The sequence below is a fragment of the Episyrphus balteatus genome, chromosome 3, assembly GCF_945859705.1.
Source record: "Episyrphus balteatus chromosome 3, idEpiBalt1.1, whole genome shotgun sequence".
Classification (NCBI taxonomy): Eukaryota; Metazoa; Arthropoda; class Insecta; order Diptera; family Syrphidae; genus Episyrphus; species Episyrphus balteatus.
The window spans coordinates 123,734,915-123,756,858 of NC_079136.1; the positions used below are offsets into that span (position 1 = coordinate 123,734,915).

The 21,944-nt window shown below is 31.1% G+C and overlaps 1 protein-coding gene across 2 annotated transcripts in view; it reads right to left on the reverse strand.

Moving 5' to 3' along the window:
* Positions 1–3,848: 3,848 nt before the first annotated feature.
* LOC129917156 (aryl hydrocarbon receptor nuclear translocator homolog) overlaps positions 3,849–21,944 on the reverse strand; it is a 68,585-nt gene continuing 50,489 nt past the window's right edge. For both annotated transcript variants that reach the window (XM_055997541.1, XM_055997540.1), the window contains 5 exons: positions 9,611–9,931; positions 8,909–9,551; positions 8,564–8,839; positions 8,238–8,491; positions 3,849–4,697 (listed from right to left, as the gene is read on the reverse strand). In XM_055997541.1, the coding sequence (XP_055853516.1) occupies positions 4,474–4,697; positions 8,238–8,491; positions 8,564–8,839; positions 8,909–9,551; positions 9,611–9,931 (1,718 nt within the window). In that variant the 3' untranslated portion in view covers positions 3,849–4,473. The remainder of the gene's footprint in view (positions 4,698–8,237; positions 8,492–8,563; positions 8,840–8,908; positions 9,552–9,610; positions 9,932–21,944) is intronic.

Genomic DNA, 21,944 nt, shown 5'->3' on the forward strand with positions numbered 1-21,944 from the left:
TTATTTTGTATAGTCTTGAATCTTATGGGTCTCAATCTGGAACAGCATTTAGATACTTTTGAGTTCGTGTTTGTGTTACTTTATGAATCCATCGAACTATGGTGGGTTTGTTTCCATTCGAAGTTGATCGTCGTCGATCGTCGTCATGGTGCATTGAGTATAGTAACACTCCAAGTTAAAAAAAAATGCTTTCAGGTAGTTTAAACTTGCAATAATAATTGTGTGCGCCTTATTATGGTGCAATGGCACACTTTAGGCTTCTTGCAATTGGAAGCTCTATTATTAAGAGTGTTTGTATAATGTAGATTCCACTTATGATTGGGTGAAAATCTAAATAATTCATAGAAAGCTGTTCGGAAGGTATCTTAAACTACTAATGATGATGTGAGAGGTCCATAAATGAGTGGTATTTTGATGGTTTAATTGTGTGCATTGTTGTAGAAAGTGTAAAGTTAAATATCTACGTCATAATAGTCGCATGGTGTTAATTTTAACACGAAACTCTGCCTTTTGTTTGTTATTTCACTTTTTTTAATGCATATTACAATTACATCTTCAAGCATTTATTAGTATTTTAGAGAAGTTCGTTCAACTTGAACTTGGACAAGTTCGTTAAGTTTTTTGTTTTTTTTTTTTTTTTTTGTAATATTTTTTTGTTTTTGGGAATAAATTTTCAGAAATTTAGCTTTAATGCTTTTAAGTTTTTTTTTTTAATGCAAATTAGTCATATTTTTTTAATGGAATAATAATGATGATGATGACTATGATAACTGGGGCAAATTTAATAAAGATTGAGGAGAAGATGATGAGTTGGTATTATTTTCAATAGGTTTGTGGTGAATGATGTGCGGTTAGGAAAGCTCGGTTACTATTTACCTTGTATGAATATCAATTTTATATTTCTATTTTGAAACTTAGGTACATACCTACTTAGTTGATTTTTTTTCTCACGGTTATCATTAATTTTTGTAACACAAGAAAAAAAATGCATTTTGTATAAGGTCTGTAAGCGTAGTTTTTTTTTTTAAGAGGATTTTTATATTTTATATTTATTTATGCTGCATAGGCATTAGAGCAACTTGATGCTCTAACTTTGCAATGTTTTTGTGTTGGATCACAAATAAAAATAACGATTGCTTTGAAGACTTTTTATAGTGTTACTCTAAAAATTCTCATGGCTTCTATTAAATATATAAAAAAAAACTCTATCCCAACGAGTTTATAAAATATTAGTTTTTTTTTAGTTCACTGTATTTTTAATTCCATCATCTTAAGTTTTCGTTCACCATAACCACGAATGAATGAATTCTGTTCCTTTCTTTAATAATTTTCTACTATATTTGAATCACTACATACATACCTAAGCAGTTAAAAATTTTCAAGGCTTTTGTACCTTTTCTAATCTTTTTTCTACGCTGTTCAATTTCGAATGTGGAAATAAAGTATATAAGTAAGCCCCATTCTGAACGAAAGCACCTCAGGAAATAGGTTCGGCAGAAGGGCTCCCAATCGCTAAATTCCCAGAATATCGTTCGTTTTAATTTTGTTCCCTTTTCGTAACTTAGTTGGTACCTATAGTAAAAAATCGAAAAGAGAGCAAGATTTCAGCAACCTTTTAGATTGCAAGCCTTTTCTCAAACTCATTTACCAGTGAATTTTCATTCGGAATAGGCCTGATTGAAAAATTTTTAAATACTGACATTTACTGAAAAATCGATCCGAAAATTGGTTTTTTTTTTAGCTGTTTCTGTTTTTTATAAAAGATTATTATTTTGTAGCTTATGTACATAATTGCTCCAAATGAAAGTTGAAGATCTGAAAGTTATCTAAAAGTTATAACGTTTTTCGATTAGAGTTGTTGATATGCCAGGAATCTTTAAAAAAAAAACCCCGTTTTTCAACCCCACACATATTTTCCAATCCCCAACCCACTTCCGGCTGCGATCCAATAGATTTTTCTCTTTTTTCCTATACGTATACCATAATCCCTAAATGTTATGAATTATTATCTTATTCAATTAACAATCTATTCCGCTTATAACTTAAATAAATCTGTGATCTATTTTTAGTGGAACTACATCGGCTTCATCTACGACATGAGCATGAATCAATTTAAACAACTAAAAAAATATATTTTTCAAGATCCAACCGAGAGCAAAAATTGATTTTTAAATCGTTTGATGAGAAACATGCACTTACATAGCAAATAAAATACTTAAAATTTATAAAATTTTGTATTCACATTAGAATGAACATGTACCTATCAACATTTGCATGAACAAATATGGTCGGTTAGAGTGCAAAGGCAAATCTGACCAATCCACTTAAAAATGATTTTAAAAAATGATTAAAAACGCAAAAAGTTTTCACACTATCAAATTCTCTTACATTTATAAGTATGGAGCCTTTATAAATACTTTATAGATCCGAGCCATATTATTAGGCCCAAGCGAAAGAAATCTACTTTTTGGTTTATTTACTTTATTTATGTTATGGTCTCATTTACTTAAATTTATCATGTGGATTCAGATTGACTTGTTCTCACTTTATCGACTTAAAAAACTTAAAAAAATATTAATAACCAGACGTTATTTCAATAACCAAACGCTCCCCATTCATAATGGATTAATCTCAGGGAGCGGAAAATACTATTTATTCTCAACTTTTTCTATGAGAGCATATTCAAGAAACACATTAAAATGTATATTAATTTGAGATTATTCCATTTCTATTTTATATTTATCACTCTCCCCCAAAAAATTTCAATTTTTCGAAAGCGAAGAACTTCTTTTCCACTACAACAATATTATTAAAATTAAATTTTTCCGAGAGAAAACTTATTCACGTAAAAGATGAAACCCATAATAGGTGTCAATTTAAATTTTTATTTTATTTTTAATCCGATAAATAAATGCAAAAATTGCACGGAACTGATTTGTTGGTATGTTGTTAGTAAACAGTAGTATAAAACCAATTCAGCAGCTTCGAAAAGCCTGTGCTAACTGTATGGTAAGCGATTTATTCCAACTTCTTTCATTATTTGGCTTATTAATTCAAAGGCTGCATAAAAACAGTTAAAGAAGCTAAATTATTGGTAATTGCATTGCCTTTTGAATAGTAAAAAATATAAAAATAAATAAATAAAATATAAAAATAAAAATAACAAAACAAGTTTCAGCTTTAAAAAAGTAACCGAATGCATTTTTTGCGACCTAGGATGTTTTAAATAACTGGCCTAGCTATAAAATAGTCGTTGATAGATTTTTAATTAACCTGTTTAGTCATAAATTAAAAAAAAAAAACACAACAAAAACACATAAATTCTAATTTTCATTTATTATTTACTTGTTTCATTTTTATTTGCAAAGCATGACAAATTACACACACAATACAAATTATCGAAATTATTAAAATACACGTTGATCTCTTTTTTTTTTTTTTTTTTTTGTTTATTTTAAATATTTCTGTTCTCCATTTTGTTTTGTTTAATTTATTGTTATTGTTTAAAATTATTTATACTTATATCGTTTATGATTTAATTTTATTTTTTTTTTGAAGATTTATTACATTGTTTTTTTTTTTTCCTTAATAAATACTATTTTTTTTTTAATATCATATTATTTTAAATTTAAAAAAAAAAGTAAATATATATATTTATATATGTATATGAAAAAAAAAGATTGATACATATTTCTTTTATATTTATATATATAAAAATTATTTTTAAAATATGAATGTTTTTTTTTTTATAAATTTTAAATATCCTTAAATTATCGTTTTGAAGAATTAAATGATAATATTCGTTGTAAGATCCAACGAACATAAAAAAATAACTCTTCAAACCCCTCTTTTTCCTCCCAGAGTGTGAATTGAGTCGCTGCTAAATGCTAGCGAGAGATGGTATTTTCATGAAGAGTCAAAAGCATAGATGTCATGATTATGCTTTCTATCGTAAAAAATGTAATTTTATTGGAATTATTCATGTCAATCTGGATGTAGAAAAAAATATAATGATTTCCATAAAAAAATTAAAAATAAAATACAATGATTGCACTAAATAGCCGTTATGAGAAGAAAAATTGGATAAACTGTGCGTGTCGTGTATACAATTAAAAAAAGTTCATAATTTGTTTTTTAAACTAGGAATTAAACCAAGAAAGGTTTTTTCAACCAGTTGGTTTGTTTGTTTGTTTTTTTTTTTTTTTTTTTTTTGAAATGCAGCGAAAAAAATGCCTTTTCAATATTCCTTTTTTTTTAATTCTCTTTAAATATACATATATATCTAAGTTTTGTTTTGTTTATGAGATGTACATACAGATCCTGTTAACTCAACAACAAGTCTGTTCTCGATGTCGTCCTTATTGTAAAAAATAGAAAGAGACTTGATTAAGACTCGTTGCATCAGCCAATAGAAGCTGTTAGAAGCTTTTTAAGACAAATGGAGGTTTTCTTTTTTTTTTTTAGTTTTTCTTATTATTCGAATGGCGTATTAAACATGTTGATGTTGAGATCCTCGAAAGTAGTGGTTCCACTCTGATCTAGCATCTGCAACATATCAGAAAGTTCTTGTGGTTGCCCTTGAACGTGAGGCGGATGATGTGATTGACTTCCGACTGGCGGGGGATGTCCTCCACCAGATCCACTTGAACCAGGTCCAGGATCTGCGGTTTGACCAGAATTCTGCCATCCCCAGATTCCTTAAAAAAAATAAACGAAAAAAATTATTTAAAATAAAAAAATCATTTTCATGCGGTTAGACCCCCCAACACTATAGACTTTTTGTCAGCCGATAGTATAGATAGATACAACGATTAATCGGCGGCGGCCGATAGAAAAGTTTGCTGTGATATACATTTTCCTACAAACAAAATTATTCAGCATCTTGCCGAGTGTCAACTAATTAGTGGAGCGATTGCATGCACACTAGCAGCTCAACCCGATCTAACTGTCAGTCGATACAAATCTGTAGTTTGCGAGGGAACTTATTTTATAAGTTGGCTATATCCATAAATTTATTCGAGATGAAAAAAAAAAAATGAAACACAATCAAAGAATCCTTCGTAATCGAAAATTGCATACAAATTGGCATCACGGACGGATTTCGTGATTGTTTACGAAACGAATGTAATTTGTGATAATCGGCTATAATTCCCATTCACAACCCAAAAATTAATGAAAATTGTATTGAAGGATACCCTCTGATTAAACTGACTTATATCTTGTTTGTTTTTTTTTTTTACAATAATCTTTAAATCCCACAGAGGATGCGGAGATGCTTTTCTTCTGTTTTGTATTTAAATCGCATTGTCAGCACCCTGTATATTCTAACAACATCCAAAAAATCAGTTCGGTGCAATTTTGTGCGGCCTAAAACAAGTTCTTAGGTGACTAGCCTATTTGTATCTTTAGTCACTTTTGAACCCAACCGATAAATCAAAAACAATAAATTTTATAGTTGGCTATGATAGCGTTAAAAAGGACAAGCAATATAGAATCACGGCATTTCTGCCAAATTCGTTCGCTTATAAATGATGATCCAAGTGAAATCTTGCAGCTTTATACCTACATAAGCATTCCAGAACACCACCCAAGAATTTGAAATCGTTTCGAGAAAAAATCAAAAAAAATTTGCCTAGAAAAAAGCATTTTAAAAAAATTCCTTAAAATCCATCGAGTGAGACATCAAAAAAAAAGTTTCTTTAAGCTCTATTCATAGCTGAAAACCTTAAGTTTCTTGAATTTCTGGTAAGTGAATCATTTGCAATTGAAATATGTATGTATTTTTTTTTTTTTTCCTAAATTCGGAAGCAGATATTTTCGGATCAAAGTCTTGAAACAAGTTTTGGTTTACAGATACAACTTCACAATGAATTAGCTTATCTATAAGGGTGCTTCTTATATGGTCGAAAAAATCTGCATTATGTTCTACCATATAAGCATAGTATATGGTATTTTTTTCCGGTTTTAATATTAAAATTTAGGGGTCGCTACCATTCACTTAAGATTTAAGTAAAAAAAAAAGATCAATTTCAACAAATTTTTTTTTGTTACAATACAAAGTACGCTTAAGACCCGATTTTTCAATCTTCTAATAAACAGTCAGTTAATTGTCCGTCGAATAAAGATATTAGGCTCATAATCAATCAGATAAAATCATTGAATTTTTCAATTAAGAAAGATCACTCAGTTAGCTATTCTACAGAATAACACAAAAAAAAATGTCAAATTCAAAAATATTCAAAATTAAACTTCATTTTTATTCCGCTGTATTTTTATCAAAATTTCTTTCAAAACAGTTAAAGATTTAATATAAAGTACTTAATTCTGATTAAAAATTTAAAAATTTCCTGAGAAAAAAAAACAACATTTGGAGTATTTTTCAAAACTTTGACCCCTAGAACGTGTTTAAACTGGACCAAATTTTACCCAATTTATATTTAAGGCAGGAAGAACAAAATGAAAGGGTGTCCCATTTAAATTTCGAAAATTGATTTTTAAGAAGCACCCTATTATCTATTTATGTATAAACATTACAAATTTATTTTTTTCGGATTTTCGAGAAAAATCAAAAATGCCTTAAAAAATACATTTTCGAAAATTTCTTCCAAATTCAACGAATGAGACACCAAAAACAAGGTCTTTTAAAGCTCTATTCATAAGCAAACCAAAAGTTTCTTTGACGTCTGGTTGCTGAATTATTTGCAATCGAAATATTTTTTTTTTTTCTTGAATATTTTTTTTTTTTTTTTAATTCGGAAGCAGATATTTTTGGACCAAGGTCTCGAAACAAGTTTTGGTTTAAAAATTGGTACAAAAATTGCAAATCTATTTTTTTTAAAGATTTTCGACAAAAAATCAAGGTTAACACCTTGCTTACAAAAAATTAATTTTCAAAAATTTCTTCCAAATCCATCAAGTGAGACATCAAAATAAAGGTCTCTTTAAGCTCTATTCATAGCTGAAAGTGTTTTCGAAGTTTGGTTGCTGAATTATTTGCAATCGCAAAATCGCACAATTTTTTTTTTTTTGTCTTATTCGAAAGCAAACATTTTCGGATCAAAGTCTCGAACCAAGTTATGGTTTACAGATACGAGTTCACAATGAAAAAGCCTATCTAATTTATGTAAATAAAATTAAAAATTTATTGAAAATAATGCATTTCAAAAGTCCTCCAAATCCATCATACAACCTTTTTAACATCACAAGTCAATTCTAAAATACCAACATACATATATTTTTTTTTTTTTTTTTTCAAAACTCCATTCAATTTCAATTCGTTCAATCAAAAAAAAACAAAGTGTACCCTGCCCAAATATCGTCGAAATGGACAATACATCACGATCGACTGATTTAATTTTTTGTACTTTCTATAAGAAATTAATTACAAGTTACAACCTCGCAAAAGACATCAGTGCAAAGAGAAATCAAAGAGGGCAATCAAGAAGCAAAACTCTATCTCACTAAATCAAAGCTCTATATGGCAGAAAAATGCACAAAAACCTTCTGTTTGGCTTTGATAGAAAGATTTTTCGAGCAATGTTCTTTCCAGTATGCATCGTCGTTATATTACAAGGATACGTGGAGCGTTTGAACACCAACACAAAAATCGGGAGAGTTATCTCGCCAACGCGAGACACACATCGAGTGGAGCAATAGAATTATGGAAGTCAATTCCTTTTTTGACCTATTTTATCTCGAGATTATTTTTTGTGAAATCATTGCCTTATGCTAACAAGCCGGCATTGTTATATGAACTCAGATCTAACCAGACCTGTGAGTTCCATATGAACAAGCTTCCGACCGAGAAAATGTTTTACACTTATCCCCATAACGAATTCGGAGCGAAAAGTTGTTCACGTTCAACCAATCAAAAATTTCATCGAAGAGAAACTCGCAATAGCTTTTTAAATTCCGGGAGAACCGAAATATTTCAGGTTAAAATTTTTCTGTGTGAAACTGACAATGAAGCTAAATATTCTGAAAATTGAACACGGATAACGTTCGTTTTCGACAAACTGTAGGATTCTCGACGTCCAAATCAGATTTTCCAGAAATCTTAGATAGTTTGCGTTTTATTAAAAAAAAAAGCTTAAAAATATTTATTAAAAAAACGATATCTGCTTAACTGATTGGGATCGATACAAATTTTTTGTCTACTTCATTATTAACCTTTCTTTTTTTGTATTTAATATCTTTAAAAAAAAAAGAAAATTTTATTGATATTGATATAAATTTACCGGCATTTGATTGTGGAGTTTGAGCACTTGTATGGTATGCTGTTGTCTGACGAGAATTGCCAGCACTTAGCTGGGTATATGTTGGCCCACTCGGTGATCTAGACGGGCTCATCTGTTGGTATTGATAGCCTTCTGTGACTGGCTGCTGTTGTCTCAGAGACCAAGCAGCCGCTGCTGGTGTTGGCGATGTATTTGCTTTTGGTATTCTTGCGAGGTGGGCTGCATTAGCTGTTGGAGCACCAGGTGATCCATATCTAATAAAAGAAAACACTTTGTTTACAAAAGAAACAAATAAACAAAATAAATGTAATGGAAACTATTCATACCCTAATGGTGAATGCGTCGCTGTTTCATAATTATAAGGTACAGGATTTTGTGCACTTGCTGGACGTTGTACATTATTTTGTCCTTGTTGTATGTGTCCTCCAATCATACTGTGAGTATTATACACAACCTGAGGAGTACCACCGCCGCCAGCTGAAGCATTTGGAGTTTGATCCCGACGGGCATTCTGTGGCAGAGTGTAATCAACTCCTGGTGTTACATACACATGCTCTGAATGATCTGGTGTTGTATTCTCATGACCAGTGGAATGAATTGTTCTACAAAAATGAATAAATTTTTATTGAATAAGAAAAACTAAATAATCTAAATGAAGGGAGATAACTTACTTTCCTGAACTATTTGTACAAACAATATACTCCACCTCATCAGTATAGGGATTGAGGAAGGCATATGCCTGAGTTCGCAACCAAACATAATCTCGATTTTTCGCTCTAAAGCGATACATCAGCGAAAACATCTGACCTTTTTGCTTAAGCACTTGCTCAAAACTCTCCTTCATATGACTATGATCTTCAGGATGAAAAAAGTCATAACAACTCTTGCCCAATAAATCAGTTGGTGTATAACCGAGAATATTCAAGACTCGTTGATCGACAAAGGTAAATTTTCCATCCATGGCATGACGTGAAATAAATTCCGATTGGTTATTGGAACTGGTTAAATCCGATGATGCTGTTGATGTTACTTGCAATCGTCCTATCGCAACTAAACAACAATGTGATGAATGAACATCATCATCACCGGATCGATCCATGTGTACGCCAGGGAACATATCGGTTGGTGGCCAATTTTTGATGTAGCCCGTACAATGAACAACAGCAAAATTTTGTCCATCACGTGATGGACCTAGTGAGTTGCGTTGCTTTAAACGATTCAAATGTCCAGCAACCATTGATTCTGGATTAACATTTCCAACACGCATGCGACAGATAAAGCCACGTCTAGCACCCATACTTAGTCTCATTGAAGCTATAACAAAAAGATAAAATAAGTTAAAAAAGAATCAAAACCTTTATCAACAATCTTACATTGATGTCCTTCTTTCTTCACTGTGCCGGTTTTGAGGTCTAATATACGTCCAGTATTTTGCGGTTCTTGTGTGGAAAGTTGTTCGCGAATTTTCTCACGATCATCGGGATGTATGTGATCGTATAGACTTGTGCCATACCAATCCGATTGAGTGTAATTCAATACCGGCGTTACTGAATCCGATACATAAATAACTCTACCAGAATCACATGATACAACAAAAAGAAAACCATCAGCGGCTTCTAATATTAAATGTTTAAGTTCCTGGTCCGTAAGAAATGATGGCTTGTAAGTTCCATCGCTACTGGTGTTGCCGGTTCCTGAAATGATATAAAAGAAAATAGTTGAGTATGAGTTTTAAAAAAATGGGGAATTAGGTTCAATAAGTTTTCCTGCTAGTGAAGACATCCTGTGGTTGTGCAAGACAAACGGTCTTACCATTTTAAGTCATGTTCCTTAAAAGATTCTGATTAACAGCAGTGATGTGATTAAGACCGAACTTATTTACCATTTTGAGTCCAATTTCATGAAAGATTAAAAAATGATACTGGAAGAGGATATCGACGGTTTTTGGTCACAGAAGATTTCATGGAGGCATTGATGAACACCAAACCTTTGAGGAAGTGCACCAAAGCTTTGTGGTGAAATATGAATAGTTATAGAAGAAGTCTTCTATATCTTCGAAACAGACTAGGTGCTGATGTAAGAAAAGAGACCACCAACTTATTGGAGGTACCTTAAGATTGACTACAGATTGGCATTGGATGTCCAATGGAACCACCCGAATGACCAAGTTTAACACTGATAGACTAAAATATCTCAAAACTGATGGACGACTTTTCTCACGATTTGAGAACGATCAGCTGCTGTGAACAATGTTTTCAAGGATCAATGAAAGAAAAGAACTCCAATATTGGATCTACTGATGGAGAAGATCTAACAGTTCCCATACCGCATGAAGACGATGGAGGTTCACCGCAGTGTATTTCAATAATTTGCCTTATGGTATCGGATATTTACTACTATTCCCGAAAAGAACAATCACGGAATCCGTTTGTAATGGAACATTTCTAATTTTTAACAGGGAAAAGGTTTCTTTGACAGCAAGTGCAGATCAAGTTCAAGAGTTTGTAAGTCCAAATTTTTACATGTCAAAAATTGGATGTTCGTGATGAATTTTATAAACGAGTTTTTTGTGTGTTTTCAAAATTCAGAAACTAGTTTTTCGAAAATTTTGAGGTATAAATAAATATTTTAATGTGAATATTTTAAAAATTCTGAAGAAATTAAAAGAATTTTTTATACATAGTTATTAAAGTGTACAATGTACATAGAAAAAAATTAACAACAAATTGTTTTTATTCTTGGAAAAAAACAGGGTGTAAAAACTCGAAATAAATCGATTGATTTAGCAACAAGAAACTGCAAGTAAATCTAATTTTACTTAAAATTATGTTCTAACATCTGTTTTCCAAAATTCTGTTTTAAAATTTTTGAAATTTAACATTACAGTTTTTGGAACTCTAGAATGTTGGATTTACAAAACAAAAAAAATTAGTTCGTTTTTACGTCAAAAGCCTATTAGACAGGTATTTTAACTATTCAATTTTTGTCCAATCTATTAACCACTGTATGGCATCCATCAGTAGGTAATTTGGAATGTCAGTATTCTCATTCTTTAAAGACCAAACCTCTTCTTCTTTTCTCTTACTGAGAAAATAAAAAAAAAAGAAAAAAAATTGGGAGCGTTCATTTGATAGCGTAAAAAACCCAAAACCTCAAAGTGAGTTCAAAATAAATGTTTTTGTATCTTTTTTTTTTTTGTATTTTTATTTTTATTAGTTTGGCTCATGCATGCATAATGTCATTAATATTGTACAAACTAGTAGTTGAGGAGAAGGAACACAAACTGAAATCTGTCCACCACAATGCTAATAGATGTTTGCGTACAATATACTTGGAGTATGTTGTATATTTATGATACTCTGTTGCCACTGGCTCTGTCTCTAACTGAGACTCTGACTCTGGCCTGGTCTCTGGCTATACACAATATATAATACAATAAAATGTAATGAGTATATTTTTTTACCGGATGCCTCGTTGTACCTGATTTGAATTGTTAAATATGCTTAAGATATCTTTAAATACGAATTTTATTCTTTATCTTCTTTATCAGTCCCCTGTTTAGCTTAGCTATATAAGTTTTTTGCCAAAACGCGACTTGCGGTTTTATTTAAATTTTTTTTTAGCAGTTGCGTCGGTGGCACTGGCGGCAGAGTCTTATATTTTGTTTGACCTCTTTGCCAATAACACTACTCTTAAGCAATATTATAGCGGATTCTCTCTCTGTGAGACAAACTACACATAAATGCAAATGCTTTGCTTACTTGAGACTTTTTTCAAAGAATAATGATGTCATCGTTGAATTTCAAAGTTGAAATTTATATCCTTTAACTTGTCCCCATACAATTCAATTGTGTTATTTTGTTTTTTTTTTTTTTTTCTTTTATTATGAATTAATCAACTTTAATCTATTCATCGATTGAGTAATGAAGTTTACAGCGTTGTGCGATTAAAATCGTTGTTTATGCAAATATGTAATAAGTAAGAATTAAATGATTTTAATTACATATTGCAGAGGCTATGAATCAGAAATACATATGTACGAGTATAATGTAATCTTTTAAGTTGATTCATTATTTGGAAAATGGTCTTTTGTCTTAGTTTAATCAGGCTAAGAGACTGTGACTGATACATGTTAATGCTATTTATTATTTCTGTTCACAACTGAAATTAGGAGAGAAGCTTTGACAATAATAATAATTTGGTTCTCTTCAAATACACTGCTGGAAAAAATAAGCAGAACGCAGACAAAAACTCAAACATTTTGGCAAATGTTTGGCATTTTAAAAATGTCCTTGTTTGTCATGTATCAGTAAATTTTTCTTTTAAAATAGAGTTGCCACATATAATTTTCTATTTTAAAAGTATCGACCCTATTTTTTCTTTTTCAGTATAGGGTAAGTCGGACGAATATGCCAGTTTGGGTAATATGCCACATTTCAATATTTTACACTACAAAGCTCATATTGGCAATTCTTACAATACAGTTCGCTAAGTAATGTTTAGTTCACCTGACACACGGACGCTAAAGTCATTTGTTTATTTATTTTTTGAAAATAATCGAGAAAATATAAATCCAATTGTCTTTTTATTAAAGTTAGTTTGCTTAAAACGTTTTTTTTTTTTTTTTATTTTTCAATTAAATATATGATAGATTTAGATACATACTTCAAAAAAAGGTAATATTCGATATATAAACTAAAATAAACGAAATAAATAAAAAAAATTTTTTAAAATGCCACAAACGCTGCACACCAACAAAACAAAGCAGAATTAATAGAACAAAAAGGAAAACGAAAGTGAAAATGACACACTTCCGAGGAAGCACTACCAGTATTATATGATTCCTCAAGTGGCGAAGAGGATACAGACAACTTTTGTCCAATTTGTGACCTGTGCTTCTCCGACAAATTCGGAGCAAGATGTGACTGTATTTAATGCTTTAAATGCCAGAGATCGATGCACAAGGACCCGATGTTTAACGCGATTGAACTTAAAAAAAAAACATATACTGCCTAAGTGTCTGCCGGCATCTCCACACGTCAGAAGTGGCCTATTCCCCTCACATGTGGGTAAAATGCCACTTTTTAAGGTTTTTTTTTTTCAAACTTTATTTAAAATGAATTAAACGAAATAAAGTTATGTTTTTATTGGTTTTTCTATTAAATAAAATGACAATCTAATAAATAAAAAAAAAAAAATCTTGAACTAAACTTGCTTTTACTATTTTAATATGATTGTTTTACTGTTAAGTGTAACATATTCCCCCGACTTACCCTAAACCTGTCCATCATTTGACACTAGTTTTAACTTTTTATATTATGAGCTAAGTAACTCGAGTATTATTATTGTCTGTTGTTTTGAAAAAAAAAAAAAAAAAAAAAATGTTTGTTTGGTCCTCTTTGTTGTATAAAATGGACCACTGTATAACATTTCTGAAATTCAAAGTATGATTGATAGAAACTGATAAATTTCTCTTTTATGTTCTTTGCCGAAAAAGAGTGTATGTTGGTATTTGTTGGACGACTGAAAAACAGTCAATAAACATTGGGTTACTTGCATTTTAATTTTTAGGCCAAGATTTACAAGCAAAAACTATTGTAGTGCCACATAACTTTTATTACTATTATATTTTATGAAAATAAAAAAACAAAAAATATCTTGTGTAGGTACTGGAATGAAGCTTTCACACATTCAACAAAGGGTAAATAAAAAACATTTCTCATTTATTTGATTTTGTTATCAGAGGAGAGTCATAGCATATTTTTTTTATTATTATTTTTTTTAATTTTTTAACTCAAACTGAGAAAACGCAATCTGCTTGAAAAAATCTCGTGTTTTCTCGCTTTGCATAGTTAAACGAATGAATTATTGTCAAAAAGGCTATTAAATATAATGCAAGAGAGCGTGCGGCAAGAGCGACACACAGAGGCAGCACCACTCTGTGGCAGCAAAAGAAACTTTATTTTATTTTTTTTAATCAGATAATGCGATATTTCTTTCCACTGCGCCTTTGGCGTCGAGTCGTCCGTCCTTACCATTTGTGGCAAGCAATGGCGGGTGGTGACTTCACTAGGTATAGAGTATAGTTATTCTGTTGGTAGGTACTACGGGTTTTGGCTTTGATATGGTGGGTAATTAACATAGGCACATGGTTTAAGGCTGGCGAGCTTAAAAATATTCTTTGCAATCTCTCTCACTTTTTGTGTGGTGGGATTTAATGCAATTGCCATATGATGTGGAAGGAGTCTCAGACCAATATCAAATGATTTATGTCTTTGTTTTTATTCTACTGGCCATTCCTTGAGTTGAATAAAACTTCAGTATGATGGCTTAACCATTTCGTTTTGAAATAAATTTATCTAGAAAACAGAGTTTTAGCTTTATGAAAGAATAAAACATTGCAGAAAATGAATTTGCAAATTTAATAACTTATTTAGAGCCATTTAAATGCATTAAAACATCAACTAGTGTTGTAGGTAGCTGTGACAATAGGCATTTAATCAAGTTAATGTCAAACCATCATGCAGATCGTTAAATGTGTTAAATGGATAGAAACTTGGTTAAGGTATGAAGGTTTTTATTGTGTATGGGGTAAAAAAAAAGGAACAATATGTTGATTTTTTTTTTTCTTAATTAAAAAAATGTTATTTTGACATTGACAGCTCTTTCGTGCAAAAAAAAAAAAAAAAAAAGAGAAAATGTTTACAGGTTGACAGAGTCATAAAAATTTCAAGACAAGGAACGAGGGTAGTGTGTGGTTTATAGAAGGTGAAATCATTTTTCAGTTCGAGTAATGTGATGTCAAAAAGTGAACATTTAGAAACTGGTCGAAATTGGTAAGAAAAAAATCGTCAGTTTTCGACTTTGAAGCTTCAACTCAATTATGTATGTAGTACAAGTACGCGAAATGTAAATTATCACTTGTACTGTACATTGTACATTAGGGTGGGTCAAAAAAATTGAAATTCTTTTTTTTTAATTGGTACTCCGAAAAATCGATTGCTAGACCCCTCTAGAATATACACACCAAATATGAGCTCTTTATATTAATGGGAAGGTCCTCCGCTTTGCAATTTTCCATTTTTACATCAAGCTTCTACTAAAAAAAAATAATTTTTTTATTAATTGACTTTTTAGCAAATTTCTTTTCATATTCTTGTAGGAAATTGAACGCTCTACAAAAAAGGCCTTATACACTTTTTTCGTTTATCTAACCGTTGAATAGATATTTGAGGTCCAAAAATCGAGAAAATCTTTAAAAATTCGTTTTTTGTTCTTAATTTTGTAAGAAATTGAAAAATTATAATGATTAAACGCGCAAGACATATTCTTGTTGGAAATTGATTGCTCCACAAAAAAGGTCTTATTAACTTTTTTCATTAATATAACCATTCTAAAGATATTTGAGGTCAAAGTTAAAAAAAAAATATAAAAACATTTTATATTTTTAAAAAATTTCTAATTCATTGAAACTTCATTATTTTCAAATTAGCAAGATATATTCTTGTAGGGGCTTAAACGTTCTACAAGAAATTCCTTGGAATGAAATTGATTGCTTTAACCGTTTAGAAGATATTCGTATCCAAATCGCAATGCATACGGGTCATAAGAAAACTATTGAAATCAGTGAGCATTGGTTTGGATACGAATATCTTCTAAACAGTTAAAGCAATCAATTTCATTCCAAGGAATTTTTTGTAGAACATTTAAGCCCCTACAAGAATATATCTTGTTAATTTGAAAATAATGAAGTTTCAGTGAATTAGAAATTTTTTAAAAATATAAAATGTTTTTATATTTTTTTTTAACTTTGACCTCGAATATCTTTAGAATGGTTAGATTAATGAAAAAAGTTAATAAGACCTTTTTTGTGGAGCAATCAATTTCCAACAAGAATATGTCTTGCGCGTTTAATCATTATAATTTTTCAATTTGTTACAAAATTAAGAACAAAAAACGAATTTTTAAAGATTTTCTCGATTTTTGGACCTCAAATATCTATTCAACGGTTAGATAAACGAAAAAAGTGTATAAGGCCTTTTTTGTAGAGCGTTCAATTTCCTACAAGAATATGAAAAGAAATTTACTAAAAAGTCAATTAATAAAAAAATTATTTTTTTTTAGTAGAAGCTTGATGTAAAAATGGAAAATTGCAAAGCGGAGGACCTTCCCATTAATATAAAGAGCTCATATTTGGTGTGTATATTCTAGAGGGGTCTAGCAATCGATTTTTCGGAGTACCAAATCAAAAAAAAAATTTTCGATTTTTTTGACCCACCCTATTGTACATGTCTATTTGGTACTGGGCGTTATTTTGACGTAATACATTTTTTTGAATTACCATCACATGAAGACTTTATGCGCGACTTTTCGTGAACTAGATCGCAAAATGTAGATTGTAACGAAATGTAACGTTAGAAGATATGATTTTATTAACCGTGTTGAACTCAATTCAATGACTCATTTTCACGTCTCAGTCGATGAGAGCCGGTTTACTTAGCAATTTTTTGAGCCTTAAGAACGTTACAGAAAATATCTTTTTAATAGCTAAAAGAGTAAAGACTGAGAAAACCGGGTATACTCTTATATTCTAAATATGGTAAGTTAGAATATAATAGTCTTTAAACAACTGAAAATAATAAGGTTTACCGGACGAATCAACAAACAAGCAAAAAATTTTACTTTACTTTTTTGCCACAAGAACCAGAATAAACTTTTCTGAACGTTTTAGGGGTGCTGAACACTTTACCGAAGTCCGAAAATTTTTATTGGCCTCAATTTTTAAAAAATATTACCGTTATAAAATACAAAAAAAAACGTTTTTTTGGACTGTTTTTGAGGTTATGCTTTAAGGTGGTAATCATCAGTTTTAGAGGCATCAAACCAGACTTCTTCGCAAGAATGGCAACGATCTAGGAAAAGAGAAATTCTTAATTCAGATGTCTTCTCTTCATCATATTTTCCAATTCACAGCTTCGGCCGTTTATACTTTTAAAGTTCCAACTCGTGGCCTTAAATTTTCTTTTTTAATATCGCGCATTACTTTACTAGCCCCAGCCACTCGTGTATGCATATACTACCATTATGGTAGAAAATTTCAAAAAAAAAAAATTCGCGAATTTTTTCTTTTGTTGTTTTATTACGCGGGCCAAATTTTCATTTTTCGTTGCAAAATTCATAACTTTGGAACGCGTTGAGATATTTTAATAATTTTTATCAGAGACCAGAAATAACAGTCAACCTTTATTTTCAATCGGTTTCTCTCTGAAAGTTACCACATTACTTTAAATAGTTTCGGTTAAGGTTTGAGATTTATTTTTAAAAATCAAAAATAAAGGTTATCGGTTGAGATTTATTTTTTATTTTTTTTAAATATCTCTCAATGGTTGAGATTTTTACAAAAAAAAATAAATGGAAAAGGTCAACCTTTAACCGTTTTCGCTGAAAATAAATCAAAAATGGTCAATTCAAAGGAAAATGTCGAATATGTCGAGAATTTCTTTATATTGCAAAAATAAAAATGAAAAGGATGTTTTTTCTAAGTGTATGTACTAAATAATGTATGAACTAAATAGACTCTCAAAGTTCTTTAGACCCAAGATTATACCTCTTTTCGTTTAAAGTAAAATCTAAAGACGAAAATGTGTTTTCCACTGTGATTTGAGTCGCTGGAACGACAAGCACAACCAATGCAATTTCCAGAACCGTTTTCGCCCGCCCAACTTCAAACGGCTATATCTCGGAATTTTGAAAAAAATGAAAAAAAATTTTGATGCCAAAAGGTAGCCGAGACTCTAACCTTTATTTGGGTACAACTCCCATCCCTGTAGATGCACGCGTTCTCAAACCGGGAGAACTTAAAGGTAAAAAAAAAGTTAAGCCCGATTCTGAAAAAATAGGCATGATGTGGCGGTTTAACATGGAAGATGATTTTTTAAAAATCTGACAATGTGCAAAGCGTAGGCCCATGACACAAGCTATCATTTGGCATCACTCCCAAAAATTGCGCTCAAGCGGTTTAGCTTCCAGGAGCGTCCAAAGATTCGGGGATTTTTCGAAAAAAAATTTTACCCCAACTTTCAAACGCGATTTTCTCGGAATTTTGAAAAAAAATCCAAAAACCCGATTATACCACTATCGGGTAGCTGAGAATATAAGCTTTCGTATGGCACCACTTTCATGTCTCTAGGAATTGATACATTTGCAGATGAGATTTATTTTTTTCTCTCAGCGTTAAATCTCACTGGTTGACCGAAACATAAAAAAATACAAAATAAAGGTTTCTATCAGACCTTGACCGAAATTTTTCTTTTTTAAAAATAAAGGTTATTTTATGACCTTTATTGAAAATGGCGACAAATAAGAGTTATTAAGGAACCTTTCAAAAGGTTGAGATTTATTTCTGATCTCTGATTTTTATTTAATAAACGTAAAACATATTGAGTTGTTAAATGAACCTGATCCGCTCAGAAAAGAACAGAAAAGGAAAACTTTGTCCTAAACTGTTCTAAAAGCTGTCATTTTGTGTTTCATGAAGTTGTCCAGCACTGTTTAGTTCAAGTTTTTCTGCACCTACTTTTGAGGTAGAGTAAATGTGTTAAAATTGTCAAACAGCAGCTGATTTTTGTTTTATTCTGACAAAAATATAATACAAATAGTTGAAATTTCTTTAGAATCTTCTTAATATGAAGAAAAAACTTAATATGAAGAAAAAAATCAAGTCAAAGTAAAAAAAAAAATCAAGTTGATTCAAAAACAGCTTTCTGAAAATCTTCAAAATTTGCATCATTGAATTAAAATAGTCGCCCTTACAAGCTCCAATATTGAAAAAAATTAATTCTTGACCTAAGTTATAAAATTCTTGAAATTTTCATAAAAAAAAAAGATTTTCTTTGATTTTAACAATAATGACCTTTTGACTACCTTTATCAGCCCAGTCCTTCTACCGATTTTAAAATTTCTTTCAGTTTTTGAAGCTAACACATTAAATTAGTTTTGTATTTTAAGCAAAAGCGAAATATGACGCAACGACTATTGAAAAGGTCCTGATTTGGATTTTGGTTCTGTTCGTTTACTTTTGGTATTGGTCATAATCTCCTATAAAACAAGTACAATTTTCAAAAAATTAAATATCATTCAAACAAAAAAAAAAAAAAATAAGTGAAAATTGAAAAATCCAAGTACGAAAATTCCCCGCTAAACTTTTTATGTAGACATTAAAATAAAAAAATCTACTATCTTTACTAATTGTCACTTCCTACCTTAGATTACATCCTCCAAAAACACCAACCATACCAACCATCGACCAACTCTTTTGCCTCATTTATATTAGAATGGATTGCCCCCAACAAACTACCCACTAAGTATCCTTATAGCTCACAACTTGGGTATATTCTATCTATGTATCTCATGGATATACTGGATACCCACCAGAGTGCAGCAAATAGCACTTCTTGAGGGAGACATTACCAAAAGCTCTCAAAGATTTCCACCCCATTATGTGCTCGAAAAAGTTGTTCCTCCCTCCTATCGTGAAAATGAGTACCAAAATGGTGTAAGACTGCTTCTATCCGTGTTGGTGCATTTCTTCTTTGCTGTACTCTCGTTCTCAGAAGAGGAAAGGATAGAGGTATAGGAATCTCCATCGAAGTAACAAACAAGAAGAATTATCCTTCAAAGTTAGGAAATAAAAAAAAAAATAATAAATGAAGTAAGACAGAGATGTACCTACATTTATATAGAAAAAAAAAAAGAGAAAACAGGAACAAAAAGAGGAATAAAACGCGCGCAAAGAACAAAGTTTTAACATTGCAACACACAAATCTACGTCGTAGATAGATAGTACAAACGAGTTGATTTCTCAGGATTAGCAAGAGCAAAAGCAAAACTGAACAGTACACATACAAGTTGTACATTTATTATAGACATAGACACGTGGTTGGGTCTTCTTGGTACATCAGAAACGAAGATATAAAAGCATAAAGTAAAAAAAGAAAAATACCCCCAAGACGCAGTGCATGAGTGAGGTACGCGCCAGGCACCAGCACCATCCAACATCCAACACCTTACCTTTTTGCTTTTTTTTTTTTTTGTACATCAAAAACCAAAACGAACCTCTTCCGAGCGAGCAGCGCCAAGAGATTTTCTTTATTTCCACCTTAATATTTAAGTGCAGGTACGAGTATCATCGTGTTGTACACAGTAGATATCCCTTCAGCCGACTTGGTTCTTCTTTTTTTTTTTTTCTTATATTTTGTTTTTGTTTTCTTTTTTTTACTATACTATAGCTTCAACTTTAGCTATACGATGGGTTCTTAAGAGTGTTGTCCTTATTATAAGCTTTAACCCTTTCGCATTTTTGCCCCAAAGAAGTCTCAACGGTGACTTTAAATTGTATATGCCTCCCTGAGGACAATTTTTTTTTTTTTTTTTTTGCTTTTACTGGTTTGCTACTGTGCTACTGCTACTGCTTTTGCGGCAATGGGTAAAAATTTAAAGAATTTTATTTGGCGTGGCGATAAGGATATTGAGTGTCTCGAGATATGGCAGGCAGTATTCCTACCTTTACATCTTTCTTCTTCTTTTTAACTTTATAGTCATGGCATTAAGATCTTAAATTTAAATTCTCCAAAGTCTGTGTTTGATAAAAGTATATAATATGCTAAATCAGCTTTATAGTGATGGGCATTAAGAATGCACACAGTTTGTGGAGAATGGTATAAGAGTATTGGTATCTTTATACTTTGAAAAGTTTTGTTGCCATATGTGAATGAGTTCACGTAACTACTTAACATTAAGTTTAAAAACAAAAAGTACGATACATAATAATACCTTAACGATATGAGACTGGTTGGTATTAAGAAGCTGCACGCAGATAATGATAAAACTCTTGTTTTTTTTGGAATTTAGGGATTCTTTTAAGGATTAGACAGTTCTTTTTCTTATTTGTTGTCTTTATGAAACTAAAGGTGCTTAATGATGATTGTTGTTTTTCAATGATAATCCTATGCGAAAGGCTTTGTTTGACATTATTTCTAGAGTTAAGGTGCAAACAAAGCTACACTCTTGCTCAAAATTAACGCACACACTTTTTTCTTCTTTAGTTTTGCTTCTGTATCTTATTAAAAATGGCTTTGAAATTCTTTGATGTATTTTGTTGTGTTTGCTTATTGTTTAGCAAGTCGAAAAAAAAATGCTAAACTATTTTATGTAATAGTTGGTATCGCTCTTCTAGTAAATGTGACAAGATACTAACTAACTTTTGAAGATTTTGTTGTAACACTTTTTTCAATTGATCAAGACTGCTTGGAGGTGGATTTCGGTCGCGAATGCATCTTTTCAATATTTCCTAGACATGATCTATTGAATTCAAATCCGGATTTCTGTGTGGTCAATGCAAAGACGGCATATTGAAATATTAAAGATATTCTCAAAGCACTCCAGCATGTATTATCGTGCATCAGACTAAACTGTGGACCAAATCTAAAGGTGATTGGAACCGGATCACAGTGCGGCGATTGTATGGAGATGGTGGACAAAAATCAATTTTATAAAAAGGAATAGATTTGGCAAAGAAAAATTGTTGTAGATGTAATAAAGAGAAATTCTAAAAAATTGACGAAATTTTCACACCCCCAGCCACGCCCACTTTTGTATATGATTATTTATATCTAGAAAACGGCGTGCACCATTTGATTCAAATTTAGG